Source organism: Pogona vitticeps, chromosome 1, assembly GCF_051106095.1.
Source record: "Pogona vitticeps strain Pit_001003342236 chromosome 1, PviZW2.1, whole genome shotgun sequence".
NCBI lineage: Eukaryota > Metazoa > Chordata > Lepidosauria > Squamata > Agamidae > Pogona > Pogona vitticeps.
In genome coordinates, this window is record NC_135783.1 from 168,921,439 (window position 1) to 168,943,608 (window position 22,170).

The window sequence follows — 22,170 nt, forward strand, 5'->3', positions numbered from 1 at the left end:
TCCCCTCTCATCAACCCTGCTCCCAATCACCAGAATGGGATGACAAAGTTGATTGATTAACATCTTCTCCTCCCAGTCCTCAACACTGTTCTTTCAAGCAACCCTTCCATAGTTGGTTCACCTGACAGGGTCGACTCCAAACAACAACTAGAGACCATACCTTATTTGGTAACATCTGATTGTCCACTACAACCTCCCCAGAGACATCGACCCGAACAGTCCCTAGAGCTGTCTGTTTCATCACACGTGGCTCATATCCGCATTCAGCACTCTCACCGGGTTGCCATTTGCCCCAACCAGTGCTCGACCGGACAAACCACCACCGCCACCCAGTTGCTCTATCCAGCTCAGCCGTACCTCCTCATTCATTCATTCATTCATTCATTCATTCATTCATTCATTCATTCATTCATTCATTCATTCATTCATTCATTCATTTAGCTTATATGCAGCCCATTTAGACATAGTCTACTCACAAACACGTAATAAAAACAATTAGTATAAAGTAACGGTTTCCTACATAACACAAAACAGAATAGATAAAGAAAGAGAGAGAGTTACGTAAAGTCTGGAGGGAAGGCCTGTTTATATAACCAGGTCTTGAGTTGGCTTTTGAAAATGCCCAGCGAGAGGGCCAGATGAATCTCGGGGGGGTGGGGTGTGTGTTCCAAAGCCTGGGAGCCACTGCTGAGAAGGCCCGGTGTCTTGTTTTTTCTTTCCGGGCCTCCCTCGGCGTTAGGCTCCTCAGTTGCCCCTCCTGGCTAGATCAGGTGATACGAGTAGATCTAGGTGGGAGGAGGCGTTCCACCAAGTATTGAGGTCCTAAACAGTTTAGGGCTTTGTATGTGATTATTAGAACTTTGAAATGAACGTGGAATCGAATGAGCAGCCAATGCAATGCAGCCAGAGTGGGAGTAATATGTTGGTGTTTCCTTACCCCACTAAGAAGTCTGGCCGCTGCATTCTGCACCATTTGTAGTTTCCGCATTAATCTCTGTAATACAGAGAGCATTACAGTGGTCTAATCTCGAGATTATGAGCGCATGGACTAAGATGGTGAATGCACCAACGTCAAGAAAGGGACACAGCTGGGCAATCCACCAAAGATGGAAATGGGTGGTGCGAACCACAGACGCCACCTGAGTTTCCATGGTGAGCGCTGGGTCCAGATGGATCCCCAAGCTGCGAACCTCATTCTTAGCTGTGACAGTAATCCTCCCAAAAGAGAGGGAGTTTCCCAAACCACTGACAGTGGGTCCACCCACCCTCAGGACCTCTGTCTTGTCCGGGTTCAGCCTCAGCCCATTTTCCTGCATCCATTGCAGTACAGACCCCAAACAGCGCTGCAGGTACAGAACAGCGTCCTCTGTGGTTGGGAAAAAAGGAGATGTAGAGCTGAGTGTCATCAGCATACTGATGGCACGATGCTCCACATCCCCTGATGACCTTGCCCAGCAGCCTCATATAGATGTTAAAGAGCATTGGGGAGAGGCTTGAGCCCTGCGGAACTCCACAACTGAGACTACACGGGGCTGAGTCCCCCTCCCCAAGCTGGACTCTCTGAGGACAATTCTCCAAGAAGGATCGGAACGAGTCCAACTCCAGTCCACCTATTCCCAGCTCGGAGAGCCTCCCCAGGAGTATACCGTGGTCGATGGTATCAAAGGCAGCTGAGATATTGAGGAGGACCAACAGAGACATTTTCCCTCTGTCGGCCTCCCTCAATAGGTATTCCAACAGGGTGATCAATGCCGTTTCTGTACCATGGCGCGGCCTGAAGCCTGACTGGAATGGGTCCACGGCGTTTGTTTCATCCAAATGCGCCTGAAGCTGATCGGCCACCACCTTCTCGACTACTAATGAAAGAAACATTGGTGACGGGCCTATAATTGCCAATATTGTCTCTCGCCAAATTCAGTTTCCTATGGGCCTAATGAGTGTCTCCTTGAGGGCGGGGGGAACCCTGCCCTCACGGAAAGACCCATTAATTATTGCTGTGGCCCATTCTGTTGTTATAGGCCTGGCTGCTTTGATTAGCCAGGCCGGGCAAGGGTCAAGAGTAGAGGTGGTGGCCCGGCAGCGGTCAAGCGCTTTGTCTACAATGTCTGGCGTCACAGGCTGAAAGAGATCGAAATTTACCGGGCAAGGCGGAGCACTGGACATCTCTGCTCGATCCACTGTATCCAAAAAGCGAGAAAGCTCCTGGCGGATGGCCTCCACTTTAGATTTTAAAAATGCTGCAAATTGGTTGGGTGAGATACTAGAGGGAGGCCTGTCACTTCGACCAATTCTGGATAGGTCGCGGACTATACAGAAAAGTTCCGCCTGCTGATTTGAAGCCTTCCTTATCTGGTTAGCAAGGTGAGCTCGACTAGCAGCCCTTATCTTGGCAAGATAACAGTTAGTCGCGACCCTAACAGCTACCTTATTGTGATCCGTCGGTTTCTGTCTCCAAATGCACTCCAGCCTTCTCCTGGTTTGCTTCATCGCTCGTAGCTCCTGATTAAACCAGGGTGCTGGCCGAGCTCTGCATTGGAGAGGGCATTTAGGAGCGGTCATGTCTACAGCCCTGGTAGCTGCTGTGAACCAGCCATCAACCAGAGCCTCGACAGGAGTGCCAGCCAGTTCAACCGGAATCCCTCTCATGGAATCCTGGAATCCTATAGGATCTAGTAGCCTTTGAGGGCGGACCATTAAAATGGGTCCTTGGTGAGGTGGGAGGGCCATTGAGAGGTTACATTTTACTAGGTGGTGATCTATCAATGACAAAGGGACTGACACAAGGTCAGTCACCAACAGACCACACTCACTCCAGTTGTTGGAGAAGACCAGGTCTAACGTGTGACCTCCCACGTAGGTCGGGCCGTTAACATGTTGGCACATGTTTATGGCAGCCATGGTTTCCAAGAACTCAAGAGCTGGACTGGAAGTCTCTGCCCCCGCATGGATGTTGAAGTCACCCAGGACCAGAAGTCTCGGGGACTCCAACAGTGCTGCGGAGACAAAGTCCGCTGGCTCTGGTAGGGAGATGGCTGAGTCACGGGGAGCACGGTAGCCCAGCAAAATCCCAATAACATCCCTGGCCCCTATTGACACATGGAGGGCCCCTATTGACACATGGAGGGCTTTACCACAGCAGAGTGCCTAGTAACCTCCAAGGTGTTTTTATATACAATGGCCACTCCCCCCCGTCCCTCCAGTCTACCCTGATGCTGGACAGCATAACTGGGAGGACAGACAAGGGCCAGGGGGGACCTCCTTCCCCACTAATCCAAGTTTCGGTTATGCATGCCAGGTCTGTATCCTCTTCCAGAATAAGATCATAAATAAGCTGGAATTTATTGGATACAGACCTGGCATTCAAAAGCACCAATTTTAGAGTGGAGGGTAGGCTAAACTGGCTATCTCGATACTGACGGTTGGTCAGAGTCCCAGAACGGTGTACAGCTTTCAAACGTTAATAGTCCTATATTTTGTATCTTTAAAGGGGGGCGTGTCATGAATTTGATTATGAGATCCACATATGTTCCAGAGTTCCCTTTTGACCACAATTCCTCCAACATTTATCAGATATATCTTTATTAATTCTGTGTAGTTTTGTAGGGCATAGATGCCATCGGTGCACTACCTTTAGAACCGTTTCTTTTGCACTTGCTGAAATAGATTTATATGGATATTTTTTCCAGATTCCTGTCCAAGTTTCTTCAGGTATATTAATATTTAAATTTGTTTCCCACACTGTTTTAGATCCTCCACCTTTTCCATATTCTTTTTCAATAATACTTTTATATATTAGTGAGGTTAATCCTTTCTTTTTATTTTTATCTTTTTGTATACAATACTGTTCGAATTCGGTTAATGTTCTTAGAAGGCCAGTTTTTTGTTGTAAGTGAGTAGCGAAACTTCTTATTTGTTTTATTTGGAGCCAATTGCTTTTTATTTGTTTGGTTTCTCCTCTATTTGTCTGATAGTGAGTGGTTCCCCTGACTCGAATAAGTCATTAATTCTATATATTCCAATTTGCTTCCATTCCTTAAATTGTGCATATTTTTCTTTAGACTTAAAATCTGGGTGATCCATGAGGGGACATAAAGGGGATACTGGGGGGGCCAATGTTTTACTATGTTTTCTCCATATCCTTAATGTTTCAGAAATGAATGGGTTCTGTATTTGTTCTCCTTTTCCAATTGTTTTTGTAGTATAAATATACTTGTTTACAATGTCCATTTTCATTTCACTTTCCATTTTAACCCAGTCTGAATTTTTACAAGTCTCGTCAATTTGTATAAGTTTAATAATTTGGTTTATTTGCAAAGCTTCATAGTATTTTAGGAGCTGTGGTATTCCTAATCCCCCCTTTTGACCCTGTCTATATTTAACGCTATTTATAAATCTTATCTTCTTTCCCTTTCCTGCAATAAAATTTTCTAGCTTTCCTTGCCATAGTTTTACTTTTTTTGTATCTGGCTGTAATGGGATATTTTGGAATAGAAATTGAAATTTTGGTAATATATAAGATTTAATCAGAGCAATTCTCCCCAGCATTGATAAGTTCAAATTGACCCATTTTGTCATTTTTTCTTTTGGAAATTTAAATAGATTTTTATAATTTCTGTAGATTAATTGATTAAGATTTTTTGTTACCCATATTCCTAAGTATTTAAAACTTGAATAACATAACTCTAAATGAGATGCATCTCTAATTTCATTTTGTTCCCTAATAGGGATATTTAAACATAATAATTTAGATTTTTGGAAATTAACTTTTAAACCTGTATATATAAAAAAAGATGCATTCTGCTAGGCACACGGTAGATTACCACAGAAAAGTCAATGGCCACTTCAGTAGCCTTACAATGTTTCTCTTGGCTAAGGACAGCTGGCCTGGTTGAGGATGCCCGCGCACATATCGAAGACCTTCTATTCGACAGGGCAGGCCTCTTTAATGCTGAAACTGATGATATTTTGGAAAACGCGCAAAAGAAAATATCAGCAGCTAGACATTGGGGATTTCTATCCATCTTACCAACAGATTAGGTATCCTTCAGTCTCGAGAGACTATGGTAACATGCTCTGTATGGAGGACTTGGAACAGCGTCTAGTGTGGCTGAGGAGGCCAATTTGAGAATGACAATCTCTTCCACACTGAAGACAACTACAATCTGTCCCCAGTCCAGCTCCCTGATTTTGCTGCTTTCCGGACTTCCTCTTTGCCTCGGCCTGCTGGACAAGGGTCTCTTCAAATTGGGAGAGGCCGTGATGCACTGCCTGCCTCCAGGCTGAATGCTCAGATGTCAGGGTTTCCCATCTGTTGAGGTCCATTCCTAAGGCCTTCAGATCCCCCTTGCAGATATCTTTGTATCTCAGCTGTGGTCTCCCTCTGGGGCGATTTCCCTGCACTAATTTCCCATACAGGAGATCTTTTGGAATCCGACCATCAGCCATTCTCATAACATGCCCAAGCCAACGTAGTTGTCACTGTTTCAGTAATGTCTGCATGCTAAAAATTCAGCTCGATCTAGGACTACTCGATTTGGAACTTTGTCCTGGCAGGTGATACCAAAAATCTGTCGGAGACAACACATATGGAAGGTGTTCATTTTCCTCTCCTGCTGTGCACAATGGTCCAGGACTCGCTGCAGTACAGGAGTGTGCTCAGGACACAGGCTCTATAGACCTGGATCTTGGCATATGCCGTCTGCTTCTTATTAAGCCATACTCTCTTTGTGAGTCTTGAGAACACGGTAGCTGCTTTGCTAATGCGTTTATCCAGCTCAACATCTAGGGAGAGAGTGTCAGAGATCGTTGAGCCAAGGTACACAAAGTCATGAACAACCTCCAGTTCTTGCATAGAGATGGTAATAGAGGGAGGTGAGTCCACACCCAGGCCCATGACTTGTGTTTTCTTCAGGCTGATTGTTAGTCCAAAGTCTTGGTAGGCCTTGCTACCTAGAGTGGTCGAAATGACTAGATAGGCGGGGTATAAATACAATAAAAAAATTTAAAAATAAAATAAATAAAATGATTCATGAGTTGTTGGAGGTCTTCAGCAGAGTGGGCAACAACAGCTGCATCATCGGTGAAGAGGAAGTCCCGCATGCATTTCGTTTGGACTTTGGTCTTTGCTCTCAGTGTAGAGAGATTAAAGAGCTTTCCATCTGATCTAGTCTGGAGATAGACACCTTCTGTTGCAGCTCCAAAGGCATGCTTCAGCATGACAGCAAAAAAAGATCCCGAAAAAGGTTGGTGCGAAGACACAGCCTTGTTTCACTCTGCTTCAGATATCAAAGGGATCTGATGTTGAGCCATCAAACACTACGGTGCCCTTCATTCCCTCATGAAAGGACCTGATCATGTTAAGGAGTCGAGGTGGACATCCAATCTTGGGAAGGATTTTACAAAGGGCATCCCTATTAACCAAATCAGAGGCCTTTGTGAGATCTATAAAGGCCACAAAGAATGGCTGCTGTTGTTCCCTACATTTCTCCTGCAACTGTCTGAGGGAGAATACCATGTCAGTGGTGGATCTATTAGCTCGAAATCCACACTATGATTCTGGATAGACTCTGTCTGCAAGCACCTGGAGTCTCTTCAGTAAAACACGAGCAAGCAGCTTCCCTACAATGCTGAGAAGAGAGATGGCACAGTAGTTATTGTAGTCGCCCCTGTCTCCTTTGTTCTTATACAATGTGACGATATTTGCGTCCTTCATGTCCTGTGGTACTCCACCTTCCCTTCAGCAAAGACGAAAGACTTCATACAGTTTGGTGGTGATGATCTCTTTACATCACTTCAACAAGGATGTTATTCTTTCCAGGTGCCTTGCCAAAGGCGAGGGAATCCAAGGCTGCTTTTATTTCTGCAAAAGTTGGTTCGCTGTCCAACTCTTCCAAGACAGGCAGGCACTCAATGTTATTTAATGCCTCTTCGGTTACTACGTTCTCTCTGCAATATAGCTCAGAGTAGTGCTGCACCCAGCGTTACATCTGCTGTGCTCAGTCCTGGATGATCACGCCTGTAGCAGACTTCAAGGGAGCAGATTTCTTCTGTATTGGACTTAAAGACTGCTTGATGCCGTCATACATTCCTTTGATGTTACCTGTGTCCACTGCTAACTGTATCTGAGAACAGAGCTGAAGCCAATAATTGTTGGAACATCTGGCAGCCTGTTGGACTTGGCTACGAGCAGCTCGAAGAGCCTAAAAGTTGTTCTCGCTAGGGCACACTTTGTATGCTGCTAGAGTTCTCCTCTTGTCCTCGATGGCTGGCATCAACTCCTCCGAATGGGCTTTGAAATAGTTGGCTATCTTTTTGGTCTTCTTGCCAAATGTGGACAAGGCGGTGTTATATACAGCATTCTTGAAATGTTCCCATCATTCAGGTGCATCTCCATCTGCCGGGCCTGGAGGGGTTTCCTCAAGTGGGTTTCCTCCACTTTTCTTTGATCACGAGTCTTGCTGATGTCAATACGTGGTCTTCCTTCCTTTTTCGTTTGATACAATCTCTTTGTTCGCAGTTTTACTCTACTACACACCAGGGAGTGATCAGTATCACAATCAGCACTCTGGTAATTGCACGTGATCGTAATATTAGGAAGGCTAGAACGTCTAGTGAAGATCAAGTTGAGCTGATGCCAATGCTTGGATCTTGGATGTCTCCAGGAAACTCTGTGTTGAAGCTTTGTATTAAAGAACGTGTTGCTGACACAAAGACCATAGTAACAGCAAAACTCCAGCAATCGTGGCCATTTTTGTTCATCCTTCCAATGCCAAAACGGCTTAGACAAGTGGGCCAAGAATTGTGATCAGCACCAACTCTACCGTTAACATCTCCTAGAATGTACAGTGGTTCTCTTTTGGTTTTTTGATAGTAGCTGCCAGATTGTCGTAGAATTTGTCTTTCACTTCTGCTGTAGACGACAGTGTTGGTGCATATGCACTGGTGACCGGTCCCGCTGATGAGTGGAGCTGCAGAGACAGGATTCTTTCACTCCCCACAGTAGGTGGAACAATGAATCTCAGCAGACTATTTCTGACCGCAAAGCCAACACCATGTTCCCTGCTCTCATTCAATGGTTTTCCCTGCCAAAAGAATGAGAAGTTCTTTTCTTTGACAGATCCTGAGTCTGCTCTTGCAAGGCAACAATGTCCATTTGCAGTCTACTCAGTTCCATGTCGATGACAGCTGTGTTGCGCACGTCGTCTATTTTCTGCAGGTCGTCAGAAAAGCCATCATCAGAAAAGCCAGGGGTCATTGTCCGAACATTTCACTTGCCCAACTTTAGGGTAGAAGTTTTCTTATGATTTTGCATGGTGTAGAGTTATTGATCTGCTTGTCATCTTCCACCCTAAACCCCACGCACCCCATGAGGTTAATAGACTGTGGCGAGGTAGCACCTTATTGGCTGGGGACTGCCCAGTTTAAGGCGGGCTCCAGAGCATGAAGCCTGGGTAAAATAACATGGAGAATAGGCTGTTACGCAAGCAGCAAATCCCCCTCTCCACGTCTTTGAAATAGTCAAATGGAAAGGCAAGAGCCAATACAACTGGTTCCAGCGACGTTGCAGGAGTTGACAGAACGACACGAACTGCCTCCAGGACTCCGGCTCTGGATTTTGCCTCGAGGTGGAGATTATGTGGGTTAAAAGCATGTATGAATATGGGTTATGTAGTTGTGAAGAAATGTAAAATGGATCCATATTGGTCCTGTGTAAGAATGATTTTGTATGATGGGAATGTTTTCTTCATGAGCTGATGGGAAAGTTCCTTGTACCCAGCCATGCCAGGAGACGATAAGGTGTGAAGACACAACATGTTGTCTAGATCCAGACCAAAACGAGGAGAAGGAAAACAACACCTGAATTTCTCCTGGGAACAGAAGGCGGAATGAGAACGGACTTTCCTAATCGCCTATTGGTTCAGCACCTTGAGAGACAAAGAAGAAGGGTGGTGCCAAGAAAGTAGAAAAATGGAGTTTGCACCATGTGTACTGTTCCTTAGTCTATTGAGAGGCTTAGGAGCCATTTTGAGTCTTTTTTTCCTTATGTTAGATTGAAGGGAATTGGAATGTAGAACCTCAGAAAGGAGGAGAGGGGGCCATACCCTATGTCTTCTCTGAAAGAGGCTTTTTAGTATTTTTACTTATATTTTTGTTTAGTGAATGATGCCTAGATTTCTTTACAATATTCTATGGAAATGTAACTTACGCCTTGCTTATGCAGCAAACTGAATATCTATACAGTCTTTAATTTTTCAATAAAAAAATTATTCTTAAAATCCTTAAGAATGGTCTTTTGAACAGCAAGTGTGCTGAGCCTGCTTCCAGAGAGATTGTGAGGCCCCAGAATGCTACAGAGTCTTATCTGCCTGAGCTTTGATAGATCTGGTGACTACAAAGCTCATGTGTGTGTTCTTGCTGAACTTAGTTAAGTGTAAGCAAGTATCTGTTAGGATAGACTTCTGAAAAGGGATCTGTAATTCTTCCTGGCTGAGGTCATTTGGACTCTACCAAAAGGAGATTCAGACTCCCTAATTGCTCTCTATCCCCCGACCAAGCACTCCCCTCAAGGAGTCTGGGTCGTGACAGTGTCAAATTCATGTTGGTAGCTTTGATGACACTATCCAACCATCTCGTCCTCTGCTGTCCCCTTCTCTTGCCTTCACACTTTCTCAACATCAGGGTCTTTTCCAGGGAGTCTTCTCTTCTCTTGAGATGGCCAAAGTATGACCCTATGTCACTAGCGTAACTCAGTTTCCTTCCCCTTCTTTCCAAACTTGTTCCGTTGCTAGGCGACTTCACCCAAGGTCTGTTTCTTTTGCATGTTATCAGATCAAAGCATAGACATAACAAGAAACCCACAGTTGTTGATCTTTCATGATTGTATGTTGAGAAGGAATGGAGGAACAAGACTGTCAAAATCACAAAATAAAAGCATCAGGAAATTGTCAGCATAGTTATTCGAATCGAATTGAATTGTTTCTCACGCAGTCCTCAGGGATCTTCTCCAATGTAAAATCTTCCAACCTCTAAATAAATCTAGAAATCAGAATTTCACCAGCTAGCCTACGCTAGTCCAGAAGTGAAAAACCAGAAGAGCCTGAACTGTTCAGGCAGCTGCTCTTTTGTTAAAAGTCAAATCCTAAGGGGCTTGTACATTACCAGTTGCCAAAACCCCATTTGTAATCCATATAAGCATAATAAAATCTCTCTCCCGTAGCTATCCCATAGCTATTTAGAAATCACCTCCAATTTTCTGGGGATGGGAGTGGGTGATTTGAACAGTTAACAAGCTCATGCAGCCAGTTTTTTTCCCTTCTTTCTTTTCCTACTTCTTCACCCTCAACAGGTTTGGAATGTTATCTCTCTGGGCTTCTGCCGTTTCTGTTTATTTTACTGTCCTCTCCCCTCTTCAAGCTTCATTAGTTAATTAGTGCTCCAAACATGTACAGTCTTCTCAAAAATATGTTGAATTCATCGGTAATGGGTTACTCACAATCTATCAGTCTTCCAATTTACATTTCAAAGTTCCATCCCTTCGTGTCTAGTTCTCTCTGTTTGGTCTTCTGAAGCTGGTTAGGTGTTTTGGCTGTCTGTCCCCTTCTCCGCCAATGATTAGGCTTTCCCTAAGGTGAAGGGCTTCCCTCCTGGGGGGACCTATCACCTTAGCATCTGCCTCATTTTGGGGGTTCTCTTCTCTCCTGGTGGATGACTCCAGACTCTATTTAGAGTCTGCGGAATTGGGGAAGGGGGATGGCAGACTTTCCAGAGCCCTAGAAAATACGTCAGTCCATTTCACTGCTTAGCCCCACCTCTAGCCCTCTGCCCTCTGGAGGGCTGGAGCCAGATATCTTGAGTGTTGAGGACAGCAGTAGATTGAAGGAGATAATTGCTATGAATGTACATTTTGGATTTTTGAACTTCAAGCCCCCATAATTAGCTTTTCTGAGAGTCTGATTTGCCAGACCCATATCTAACAGATATCCAAATTGTGCTGATCTGGACAGATGGCTCACCTGGCAGACTTCATGCCTTGGATAGGCCTAACTTCCTGTTTGAAAAGGAAGCTTCCCAGCAACCAGAACAGGAATTAAGGTTTATCCAAGACATGAAGCCTGCCAGCTGGGCCTTCCCTCCAACTGGGCACAATTTGGATGTTTGTGAAATATGGATCTGGCACATGGGACCTCCAGAAAGTTGAATGATGGCATTTCCAGTGGAAAAAAATCTGAAATGCACATCCCTAGTCACTGCAGAGTTGTCAGATAATTAGGACAGGACAATACTTCAGATAAAGCCACTGGACCAGTGGACTGCAATTCACTGTGAGGAGAAACAACGGGAAGAGTGTATTGCTGGAAGCAATATATTGTTAATGAGATGCAGTACAGGCAAATCCATGGCACAGAATAAAAATAGCAACTTAATATTTTATGCTTTATTTTAGGGAAAAGTTCCTAGAGTCTTACCAGCAAATTTTGAAACTGCTTCTGAAAATGGTGAAGGCCATAAAAGATACTAATGACCTTATCTACAGGAAGACTGGTAATTATAGCCTTGCTTCTGAAGATTCAAGAGAGAACCTGTTTATGATTGGAGAACTAGTACTTGGAGAGAAGAGTACAACTGAGGGGACATGGCACACACAGAAAAGTGATAGAGTTGGCCAAGGTAATTGTACACAGGTAAAAAAACGGTAGGAGGAGAAAATCCAGGTGTTTCTCTGTAGTTCCAAGTAAAAAGTGCAATATAGCTAATATTAAGGAGGTCCTAAGGACTATCTGTAGAACAGTTGCGGATGTTTTTAATTTACCTCTGGAAGTATAAGTCTGAATAGATTGTTCCTATTTTCTCTCTGCATCTGTCCATGAATTAGAATTTATCCATTAACTATATCAAAATTAATTCACTGTTGAGCTCACATACTTTATAATTTGTTCCTCCGTCATCGCATATAGAACGTTCCACATTTTAATGTATTTTTGCTTAAGTTCAGAATAAATACAGTCGTGCCTCGCTTAACGATTGCCTTGCTTAATGAGGAAATCGCTATACTATTAGGTTCTTGCAATCACAATACGATGTTTTAAATGGAGTTTTTTCGTTTAACAATGATCGGTTCCCTGCTTCGGGACATTTACCATATACACCTCTGCTGTGCTGACCAGGTTCTGCCTTTTATGTGCCTCCCATTTTACCAGACGTCCTTACCAATCACTGATATGGTTCTTGAGAAGCAGGCATCTGATTCTGATTGTAGCTCCATAAACATTCACAGCTCCAGATGAAATACCTGGGGACAATACACACTTTTCACCTTCAGAGGACCTTTGACCCTATGCGAAACAAGTCCTCTAAAGACCAAGTCATTGCAACTCAATATACAGGAATCCCCCCCCCCCCCAGTTGATTACTTCAGTAGTCCCATTCTCCTTCCCTTTTTTCATGTCATTGTTTTCCTTGGTCAAATCATCTTCATCAGTACCACCAACCTATGAAAAAAAATGTACTGGATCCAAAAGGAGCTTTCTTTCCTTTTCATCACTTGAAGCCCATTTCCATAACTGTTGAGGCTTCCCAGTCATGTAAGAAGAAGATTCATTCCTCTCCAGTAGATGAAGACAGTTTGGGTTGTATGTTATACACCTCTACTTCCCTTGCTGTCAGGATAGGAAACTATGAAGTGACTCGTGTCATGGAAGATTATGTTTCCAGTCACTATCACTTGTTCATGAAGAGCTTCAGAATTTGCCACTCTCTCTTCTGATCTTAGAATCATAGAATCATGAAGTTTTAAGAGACGTTTAAGACCATCAAGTCCAACCGCGTGCTCAATGCAGGAAAACAAATCAAAGGATATCTGGCAGGTGGTTGTCTAAGTTTCTCTTAAAGGTCTCCAATCTTCCTTATTTGTACAGTGGTGCCTCGCTTAGCGATGTTAATCCGTGCAGCAAAAATTGCTGCTATGTGATTTCATCGCTAAGCGATTTTAAAAAGCCCATAGAAATGCATTAAAACACGTTTAATGTGTTCCTATGGGTTTAAAAACTCACCTTATGCGAAAATCCTCCATAGTGGTGGCCATTTTCGGTGCCTCTAAAGCGGGGCAAAACAGGAGGCGGCCATTTTGGAACCGCCATTCAGCTGTGCGAAAATGGGGCCTTTGGGATGATCGCGGGAAAGCGCTCCCCCACCATCATCGCAAAGCAAAATTTCCCCATAGGGGTCATCGCAAAGCGATTGTTCTTGCGATGGCAAAAAGTCCAGCGCAAAGCGATTTCATCGTAGAACGGAGCGATTGCTATGCGGGGCACCACTGTACTTCTATGTTGATAAAATGCTACTACATCCTGATATTTCTTTCCTTCCCAAGGCTGTTTCCTGCTTCCATATTAACTGGGACATAATGTTGCAGTTTTTTCCGAGACAGACTGTTGCGTGGTTGTTGTGGGTTTTTCGGGCTCTTTGAGCCCGAAAAATCCACAACAACCACGCAACAGTCTGTCTCGGAAAAAGGTTCTGAAGGTTGTTCTTCCTAACATTTCACCAGTCTCTGTGGCTGGCATCTTCAGAGGATAGCATTCTGTGCTCTGGTCAAATGCTGTCCTCTGAAGATGCCGGCCACAGAGACTGGTGAAATGTTAGGAAGAACAACCTTTAGAACACAGCCAAAGAGCCCGAAAAACCTGCAACAACCATTAGATCCCAGCCGTGAAAGCCTTCGTGAATACACAGACTGTTGCCTTTTGCATTCCTCATATTACAGTCTTTCACAAATCCACCAGACTTTTTGTATCCTATGGAGGTTGAAGGCAAGATCTTCTAGTTTCTTCACAACATTAAGCCCACTGAGTTGCAGACTGCATAGAATTGGTATACCAAATGTTGAAGTTCCTCTTTCCAGTGGGAGTCAAGAGTTGCTGTACCAGGTCTGTTTTGACTTTGGGAGCAACTATCTCTAGCACTCCTCTGATGGACATTGGCTGCACAGCTGCCTGGCTGGTGCTTCCTTTGGCAGAAAAATCCTCTTGTTGATTCTCACTTGACATCACCTTTCTCTGGAGAGGAGAAACTTCTAAACTTCTAATTTCTGTGAGTCACAGAAATTACACGGAAGAGTGGTAACTTGTTCTTCAGGTGATCATCTGTGAACTGAAATTTCCCACAGTAGTGTCTACTAAGTAGTCTGTGTCTACTTCTATTCTAATTTTGACAGACCACAACTGAGGAGAATCACTTTGGTGACCAAGAATATGCATGGGGGAAGGTAGGGGTAGTGCTACTGCCAATTTCTCCATTCTAAAGCCTTTTCATGTGAATTCACAGATACCTACTGAGAGAATAACAGCTGCCACAGCAACCTGCCTTTCACATCCAGTTATGGGCACCTCAATTCAAAAAGGATGTTGACAACCTGGAACATGTCTAGAGGAGGATGACTAAAATAGTTAAAGCTCTGGAAGAAATGTCCTACAAGGAGCAGCTTAGGGAGTTAGGAATGTTTAGCCTTACAAAAAGAAGGTTGACAGGGGACATGATAGGCATGAACTAAAAAAAAACTAAAACAAACAACAGGTAAGTTTGCCCTTGGAGTTCAAAAGGAAGCAGGGCAAAGGCTAATAGAGCTTTGTAAAGAGAACAAGCTGGTCATCACAAACACTCTTTTCCAACAACACAAGAGGCAACTCTACACGTGGACATCACCAGATGGGCAATACCAAAATCAGATTGATTATGTTCTCTGCAGCCAGAGATGGAGAAGCTCTATACAGTCAGCAAAAACAAGACCTGGAGCTGATTGTGGCTCTGATCATCAGGTTCTCATAGCAAAACTCAAGCTTAAACAGAAGAAAGTAGGAAAAACCACTGGGCTAGTCAGGTATAATCTAAACCAAATCACTTATGAATACACAGTGGAAGTGCAGAACAGATTTAAGGAACTCGATTTGGTGGAAAGAGTGCCTGAAGAACTTTGGATGGAGGCTTGTAACATTGTACAGGAGGCAGCAACAAAAACTATCCCAAAGAAAAGGAAATGCAAGAAAGCTAAGTGGCTTTCCAACGAGGCCTTACAAATAGTGGAGAAGAGAAGGGAAACAAAATGCAAGGGAGATAGGGTAAGTTACAGAAAATTGAATGCAGACTTCCAAAGAATAGCAAGGAGAGGCAAGAGGGCCTTCTTAAATGAACAATGCAAAGAAATAGAGGAAAATAATAGAAAGGGAAAAACCAGAGATCTGTTCAAGAAAATTGGACCTATTAAAGGAACCTTTTGTGCAAAGATTGACATGATAAAGGACAAAAATGGTAGGGAGCTAACAGAAGCAGAAGACATCAAGAAGAGGTGGCAAGTATATACAGAAGAATTATACCAGAAAGGTCTGGATGTCCTGGACAATCCAGATAGTGTGGTTGCTGACCTTGAGCCAGATATCCTGGAGAGTGAAATCAAGTGGCCCTTAGAAAGCATGGTAGGCTTTAGCAGTATGTGGACCAAAAACTCCCAGAAGTACAAGCTGGATTTCGAAGGGGCAGAGGAACTAAAGACCAAATTGCTAACATGCGCTGGACTATGGAGAAAGCCAGAGACTCCCAGAAAAAGATCTACTTCTGCTTCATTGACTACGCAAAAGCCTTTGACTGTGTGGACCACAGCAAACTATGGCAAGTTCTTAAAGAAATGGGAGTGCCTGACCACCTTATCTACCTCCTGAGAAATCTATATGTAGAACAGGAAGCAACAGTTAGAGCTGGATATGGAAACACTGATCGGTTCAAAATTGGGAAAGGAGTACTACAAGGCTGTATATTGTCTCCCGGCTTATTTAACTTATATGCAGAATACATCATGCAAAAGGCTGGACTGGAGGAATCCCAAGCCGGAATCAAGATTGCCCGATGAAATATCAACAACCTCAGATATGCAGATGATATCACTCTGATGGCAGAAAGTGAGGAGGAATTAAAGAACCTCTTAATGAGGGTGAAAGAGGAGAGCGCAAAAAATGGTCTGAAGCTGAACATCAAAAAAACTAAGATCATGGCCACTTTTCCCATCACCTCCTGGGAAATAGAAGGGGAAGATAGGGAGGCAGTGACAGATATTACTTTCTTGGGCTCCATGATCACTGCAGATGGTGACAGCAGCCCCGACATTAAAAGACACCTTGGGAGGAAAGCGATGAGAAACCTAGACAGCATCTTGAAAAGCAGAGACACCACCTTGCCAACAAAGGTCCGCATCGTCAAAGCTATGGTTTTTCCAGTTGTGATGTATGGAAGTGAGAGCTGGACCCTAAAGAAAGTTGACCACCGAAGAATTGATGCTTTTGAATTGTGGTGCTGGAGGAGGCTCTTGAGAGTCCCTTGAACTGCAAGGAGATCAAACCTATCCATTCTAAAGGAAATCAACCCTGAGTGCTCACTGGAAGGACAGATCTTGAAGCTGAGGCTCCAACACTTTGGCCATCTTATGAGAAGCGAAGACTCCCTGGAAAAGAGCCTGATGTTGGGAAACTGTGAAGGCAAGAGGAGAAGGAGACGTCAGAGGAGGAGATGTTTGGACAGTGTCATTGAAGCTACCAGCATAAATTTGAACCAACTCCGGGAGGCAGTGGAGGACAGGAGGGCCTGGCGTGCTCTGGTCCATGGGGTCAGAAAGAGTCGGACAGGACTTAACGTCTAAACAGCAACAACAATGATAGCCATGTTTAAATATTTGAAAGCATGCCATGTTGAAAAAGGTACAGGTTTCTTTTCCAGGGCTCCAGAGACTAGGACATGGAGCAATGGTTTTTGAACTACAGGAAAAGTGATTCCATCTGAACATTAGGAAGAACTTCCTGATGGTCAGAGCTGTCCGGCAGTGGAATAGGCTGCCTCAAATGGTGGTAGCCTTCTTTGGAGGTTTTTAAACAGAGGCTGGATGGCCATCTGTTGAGAGTACTTTGATGGATGTTCCCGCATGGCAGGGTGTTGGACTGGTGTTGGCCTCAGTGGTTTCTTCCAACTCTTTGACTCTATGACATATAAATAATGTAATTGTTTGCATAGTACAATGTATTGTACAGTATGTGTATTGTAAAGTATGTGTGCTTTAAAACTGTGTTTTCCTGAACAGGAAAGTTTCTCAATCAGACTTTACCAGAACACAACTTTGCTTCTCTGATGGCTGATGAAATATCAGAGCTAAGTGAGCATTTATGTGAAAGTATTTTTGAAAATCAAGATTTGGTATTGGAAAATGAAGAACAAATTCATAAAATCTGTCATGGCTTGCACGCTGTGGTAGAAAAGCTTCTGGATCAACTTGCGGAATCAACAAAACAAGTAAAATCATATTAATGTTTCATTAATTTAAAATTGTATCTGTGTATGTGATGGGCACTGTTAAGAACTACTGTCTTCAGTGAGAAACAGCATTCAGGGAGTATTTCCAGCAAGTACACTTGTGACATATAGCATGCTTATCTCATGGCACTGTGCATAAAATGGTGTATAGTATTTCTCCTACACAAAAATGGCCTCCATTTAATTGGTAATTGTTGTTTATATCATCAATGTAGGCAACCCTTTATTAATTTTTATATTAAATGGGTTCCTGCAACCAACGTACTTAACAACAGATAATGAGAAAGAATACATGTTGAGAAGAGAAGACCAAATACCTCCATATCAAGAATGGGAATAAATGCAGTTATGCTTATCCAAATAAGGTTACTGCACAGATAGAAAGCTTAAGCCTAATGGGAAAAGTGATCTTAAGGAAGCAGAATTATAAAGGGGTTCCATGAAGTGAATTACTTACATCTAATGACTGGTTGGTGTGAATGAAATTAGTATTCTGCAGTATAATTTTAAGAAGGGCATTTTAAAATGTATTTTAGCTGCAGTTGTACACATGCATGGGAATAAATCCTATTGAATTATTTTTAGTTAAAATGTATAAAAGTATGCTCTCAGTGATTTAAAATAGTGTAAAGGAAGGAGAACCTTCAAATATTGCATTATCACATAGCTTTCTTCTAGACAACAACTTCTGAATATTAGTTCTTCTTTGTGGCCTCTGGATCACACTATGGATAATCCACGCATGTGTGGAGCCTAGCTGGAATATTCTAAAGCTTCTGCGGTAGCAAAAATATACAGATCCCTCCCCCCCCCGGGTATATGTACCTTGGCTCCAAGGCTCTCCCTTCAGTTTCTTTCAACCGCCACATTGAGAGCCTCGATCGCTGCTTCTGTGAGAAATCTGAAAACAAAAGGGAAGTTATTGAACTTTATTTAAAAATTATCTATAAAATCATCATCATCATCATCATCATCATCATCATCATCCTTATTTACAAAACAAGATACACTCCGGCCATAGGGTCGAAGCGCTTCCCCTTCCCACCCCCTGAACCTCTCCGTTGTTTTCTTTTCAAAACCAGTTCTTGGTTCATGGCTTCTTCAGACCCATTTAAATGCTGCATAGCCTGTGATAACAAGATCCTGCTCTCTTCTGAAGCAACAAAACAGCATCCGTCAGCTACTCCATCTCGTTCCGATCATCGAGAACCTACTGAGCACTCAACATTGACGGTCAACACTGGCTGAACATTCGACGTTGAAACCCTTGACATCAAAAACAGCCTCTAAGAGAAAACAGTCCATCGACGCTTCCTTGGCACTGGAACTGTCACCTCGGAAGAAGGCTAAGTCTTTGAAATTGAAGCCTTCCAAAACTGTTTCCCTGACTCCACAACCACTGGAGTCTGGAAACCTCATCTGCGTCGGTTCTCTTTCAGATGAGGAGGAACTTCCACCTCACTAACCACTACCATCACAGTTTTGCAATTGGGAACAGTGTGTTGATCGACTCACGGCTTCTCCTGATAGTCCGCAACAATCCTCAGGCTCTCCCAGCGAGTCTTCACAAATTGCCTCGCCAGACATCCATGCTGCTGAAACGCAACCAGAAACTGTGCCTTACTCTGCCCCAGTAAGCCTACCACCTCGCCCTCTGGCACATCAACAAAGACGCCAAGCCTATATGAGTGTCCGCTTGCCTTCTCACGCAGAATGAGATCATGCTCAGCACCATTATCAGGATGCCGTATGTTCCCGTCAGAGAGACCTGCCAAACAGTATCGACCAGTCGCTCTTCCTGGTCCGGCAGTGCTGTCCCTGCAGGATGTCTCTGCTAGGGAGCCTTTGGTGTCAAAGCAATCTTATTACCATGATTGCCCAGGACTATCTGGCACTTCTTATCTGCCAACACCTAAGAGACCCAAGCAAGCCGATCAGTACTCAGCTCTGGGCACGTTTGCAGCACTGGGAAGTTACTATTTTCCTGTCCATCAGGAGGACTGTGAATGCTCATCCTGCTCAGTGTCACCAGCATCTGTCTATTTCACCATAACACAGTGTGATCCATTGATGCCTTTACCACTTTGATAGCTGTCTCAACACCTACAGCAACCTCCATTTCAACACCACCTTCATACCGACCCTTTCGATATCAATGATCTTTGATATCGAGCGTTGTCCATTGATGCACCTTTGATGTCGGCACCAGTGGAAGACCCTTGATATTGACCCCTGTCCATAGATGCACCTTCGATGTCAGTACCGATCAACACCCCTCAATATCGACCCCTTGTTCACGGACGCACCTTTGATATCAATACCAATTGACGCCCCTCGATATCGACCACTGTCCACTGACGCCCCTCAATATCGATAGCTCGGCATCAACACCAATATTTTGAGGACCAGCCATCCAACATTGATATCGATTGACTTGAGGCATAATGCTGACCCATCTGATCATGGTTCTAGTCCTCAAACACCATCAGTACTTTTAACATTGCTGGATTCTGACCTGGCAGAAACAGACCCTCTGTCACCAGTACAGGATTTTCAAACCTATGCTCAACTAATGATTCGTACAGCCAAATACCTCGATCTACTAATCCATAGACCCACTACTGAATCAGCAGATCATCTTTATGATCCCATCTCTAAAGATACCACATCTCCATGCTCCCTTCTCTCCTGAGCACAGCTAGACATTCTTGGACTAAACCCTCATCATCTCGTTCAGTGTCAAAATGCATAGACAACTTTTATCGAGTACATGACTCAGGCACAGTCTTTTTACAGAAACAACCAGTTCCCAATTCCATATTCGTCAAAGCTTCACAATCTCACTCTTGACACAGACAAATACTAATACCACATAATAAAGATAGCAGGCACATTGACTCCATGGGCAGATGGCTATACTCTTTTGCTGCCTTCACCATGAGAATGGCTAACTGTCAGGGAGCTAAGGGCGCCTACCAACATTTTCTTTGGGACAATATGTCTGCCTTAATTGATGCTCTCCCCAAAGATAAAAGGGTCTTAGCACAAACTTCCAACAAGAGGGTCTTTCGGTGGTGAAACGACAGATGCTATCTGCTAGACACACAGTTCATGCCACATCTAAATCAATGGTTACCTCTGTAGCACTTTGACGTTTCTCTTGGCTTAGAACGGCGGGTCTAGCCGAGGACATGCATGCACGCATTGAAGACCTCCCATTTGATTGAATTGGTCTCTTCAATGCCAAGACTGATCACATTCTTGAGAATGTTCAGAAAAGACAGCTGCCATACGTTGGGGAGTCTACCCTACATACCAACAGTGCCCTCAGCGCAATCAGTGGTGCCACCCTTACACTGCCTATCAAAAATTTCAACAAGAACCTCAAAGGCAAACATCTTATGTGCCTTACTGCAAACAACAACTTTACTGAGCCAAACCTCGCCAACAAACCACAACTAAGCCCAATGACTGTAAGCCTAAGCATCACGTTTTGCATACAACTGGCCGAGATCCCAATACTACCTCCCACCTGTCTTCCTGCCCTTTGGAAGCAGTTACCTGTGTGGAAAAACATCACTACAGATGCCCTCCATCATAAGGAATGGGTATCGCATTGAATTCCACCAGCTTCCTCCGCTGTCACACACCGTTACACCTCCATTGCAAACTCTACAAAAAGAAATACAGTCGTTACTACTCAAAGACGCCACAAAACAAGTACTACTACAACACACAGTCAGAGGTTTTTCTCGTGCTATTTCACCATCCCCCAAAAAGATGGAGGCCTTCGCCCCATCCTCAACCTCAGGGAGCTAAATCACTACCACCAAGTTCCGCATGGTTATTCTTGAGTCCGTCCTCCCATTAATCAGCAGAAAAGAGTGGTTCGCAGTCATAGACCTAAGACCTTCATCTTTCTCACAGGCCTTACCTATGCTTCCAACTCGGAACTCAGGCCTACCAATTCAAAAAACTTCCAACTCGCAACAGCGCCCCAAGTGTTTACCAAATCCATGGCTCCTGTGGCAGCTTACCTCAGACTTCACAAAATTCACATCTTCCCGTTTATCGACAACTGGCTACTCGTAGCACACTCGTGTCACAAAGCATAATGAGACATTCACTTCACTTTGTCACTTCTCCGGGATCTCGGCCTTGCAGTAAATCTGCAAAAATCCAAGTTAAAACCACAAAACGTCTGCACCTCTGCCACATGGTCACAATCGCCCACATTTATCAGTCACTACAGATTGGACATTTGGCGGAAATCTGATGCTGCATTTGGACATGCTGTGTTATCATCTACCTTGCTGTGACACCCTCCTCCGGGTAAGGTAGCTTGTTAGTCACCCATAGTGTGATTCACAGAGGCCATGATGACGAATGACAGGTTACTTACCTGTAATTGTAGTTCTTTGAGTGGACCTCTGTGATTCACACGTCCCGACCCAGCCTTCCCACTGCCATGCCCTTTTCTTTATGCGGCGGTTGACCTAACTGAGGGGAGAGCCTTGGTGCCAAGGTACATATACCGGGGGGGGGAGGGGTCTGTATTAATGTATTTTTTTGCTACTGCAGAAGCTCTAGCATATTTGAATGAGGTTCTGCGCATGCGCGGATTACCCGTAGCGTGAATCACAGAGGTCCACTAGTAGAATTACAATTACAATTACAGGTAGGTAACCTGTCGTTCCTAGTCCAAATAATATATTTTAAAAATGAAGGCATATGATGTTTTGTATCACAAAAACTGTTTCAAAACAGTTTGGTTCATTATATGTGAAGAGTAATGATAGTTTCTTGTTAATAAAAGGATTACAG

The 22,170-nt window shown here is 43.9% G+C and overlaps 1 protein-coding gene and 1 long non-coding RNA gene across 11 annotated transcripts in view; one reads left to right on the forward strand and one right to left on the reverse strand.

Moving 5' to 3' along the window:
• PCNT (pericentrin) overlaps positions 1-22,170 on the forward strand; it is a 315,970-nt gene that overhangs the window by 87,534 nt on the left and 206,266 nt on the right. For all 10 annotated transcript variants that reach the window (XR_013537759.1, XM_078378579.1, XM_072976792.2 and 7 more), the window contains 2 exons: positions 11,444-11,667; positions 17,117-17,325. Coding sequence is in view for 9 of the 10 variants with exons in the window: in XM_078378579.1 (XP_078234705.1) it covers positions 11,444-11,667; positions 17,117-17,325 (433 nt within the window). In the remaining variant the exon portion in view is untranslated. The remainder of the gene's footprint in view (positions 1-11,443; positions 11,668-17,116; positions 17,326-22,170) is intronic.
• On the reverse strand, positions 10,329-21,515 carry LOC140701318 (uncharacterized). The gene is made up of 4 exons (XR_012080263.2): positions 21,384-21,515; positions 20,908-21,018; positions 18,172-18,247; positions 10,329-12,289 (listed from the first exon to the last, which is right to left on the reverse strand). It is a non-coding gene; the product is annotated as an uncharacterized LOC140701318 (long non-coding RNA).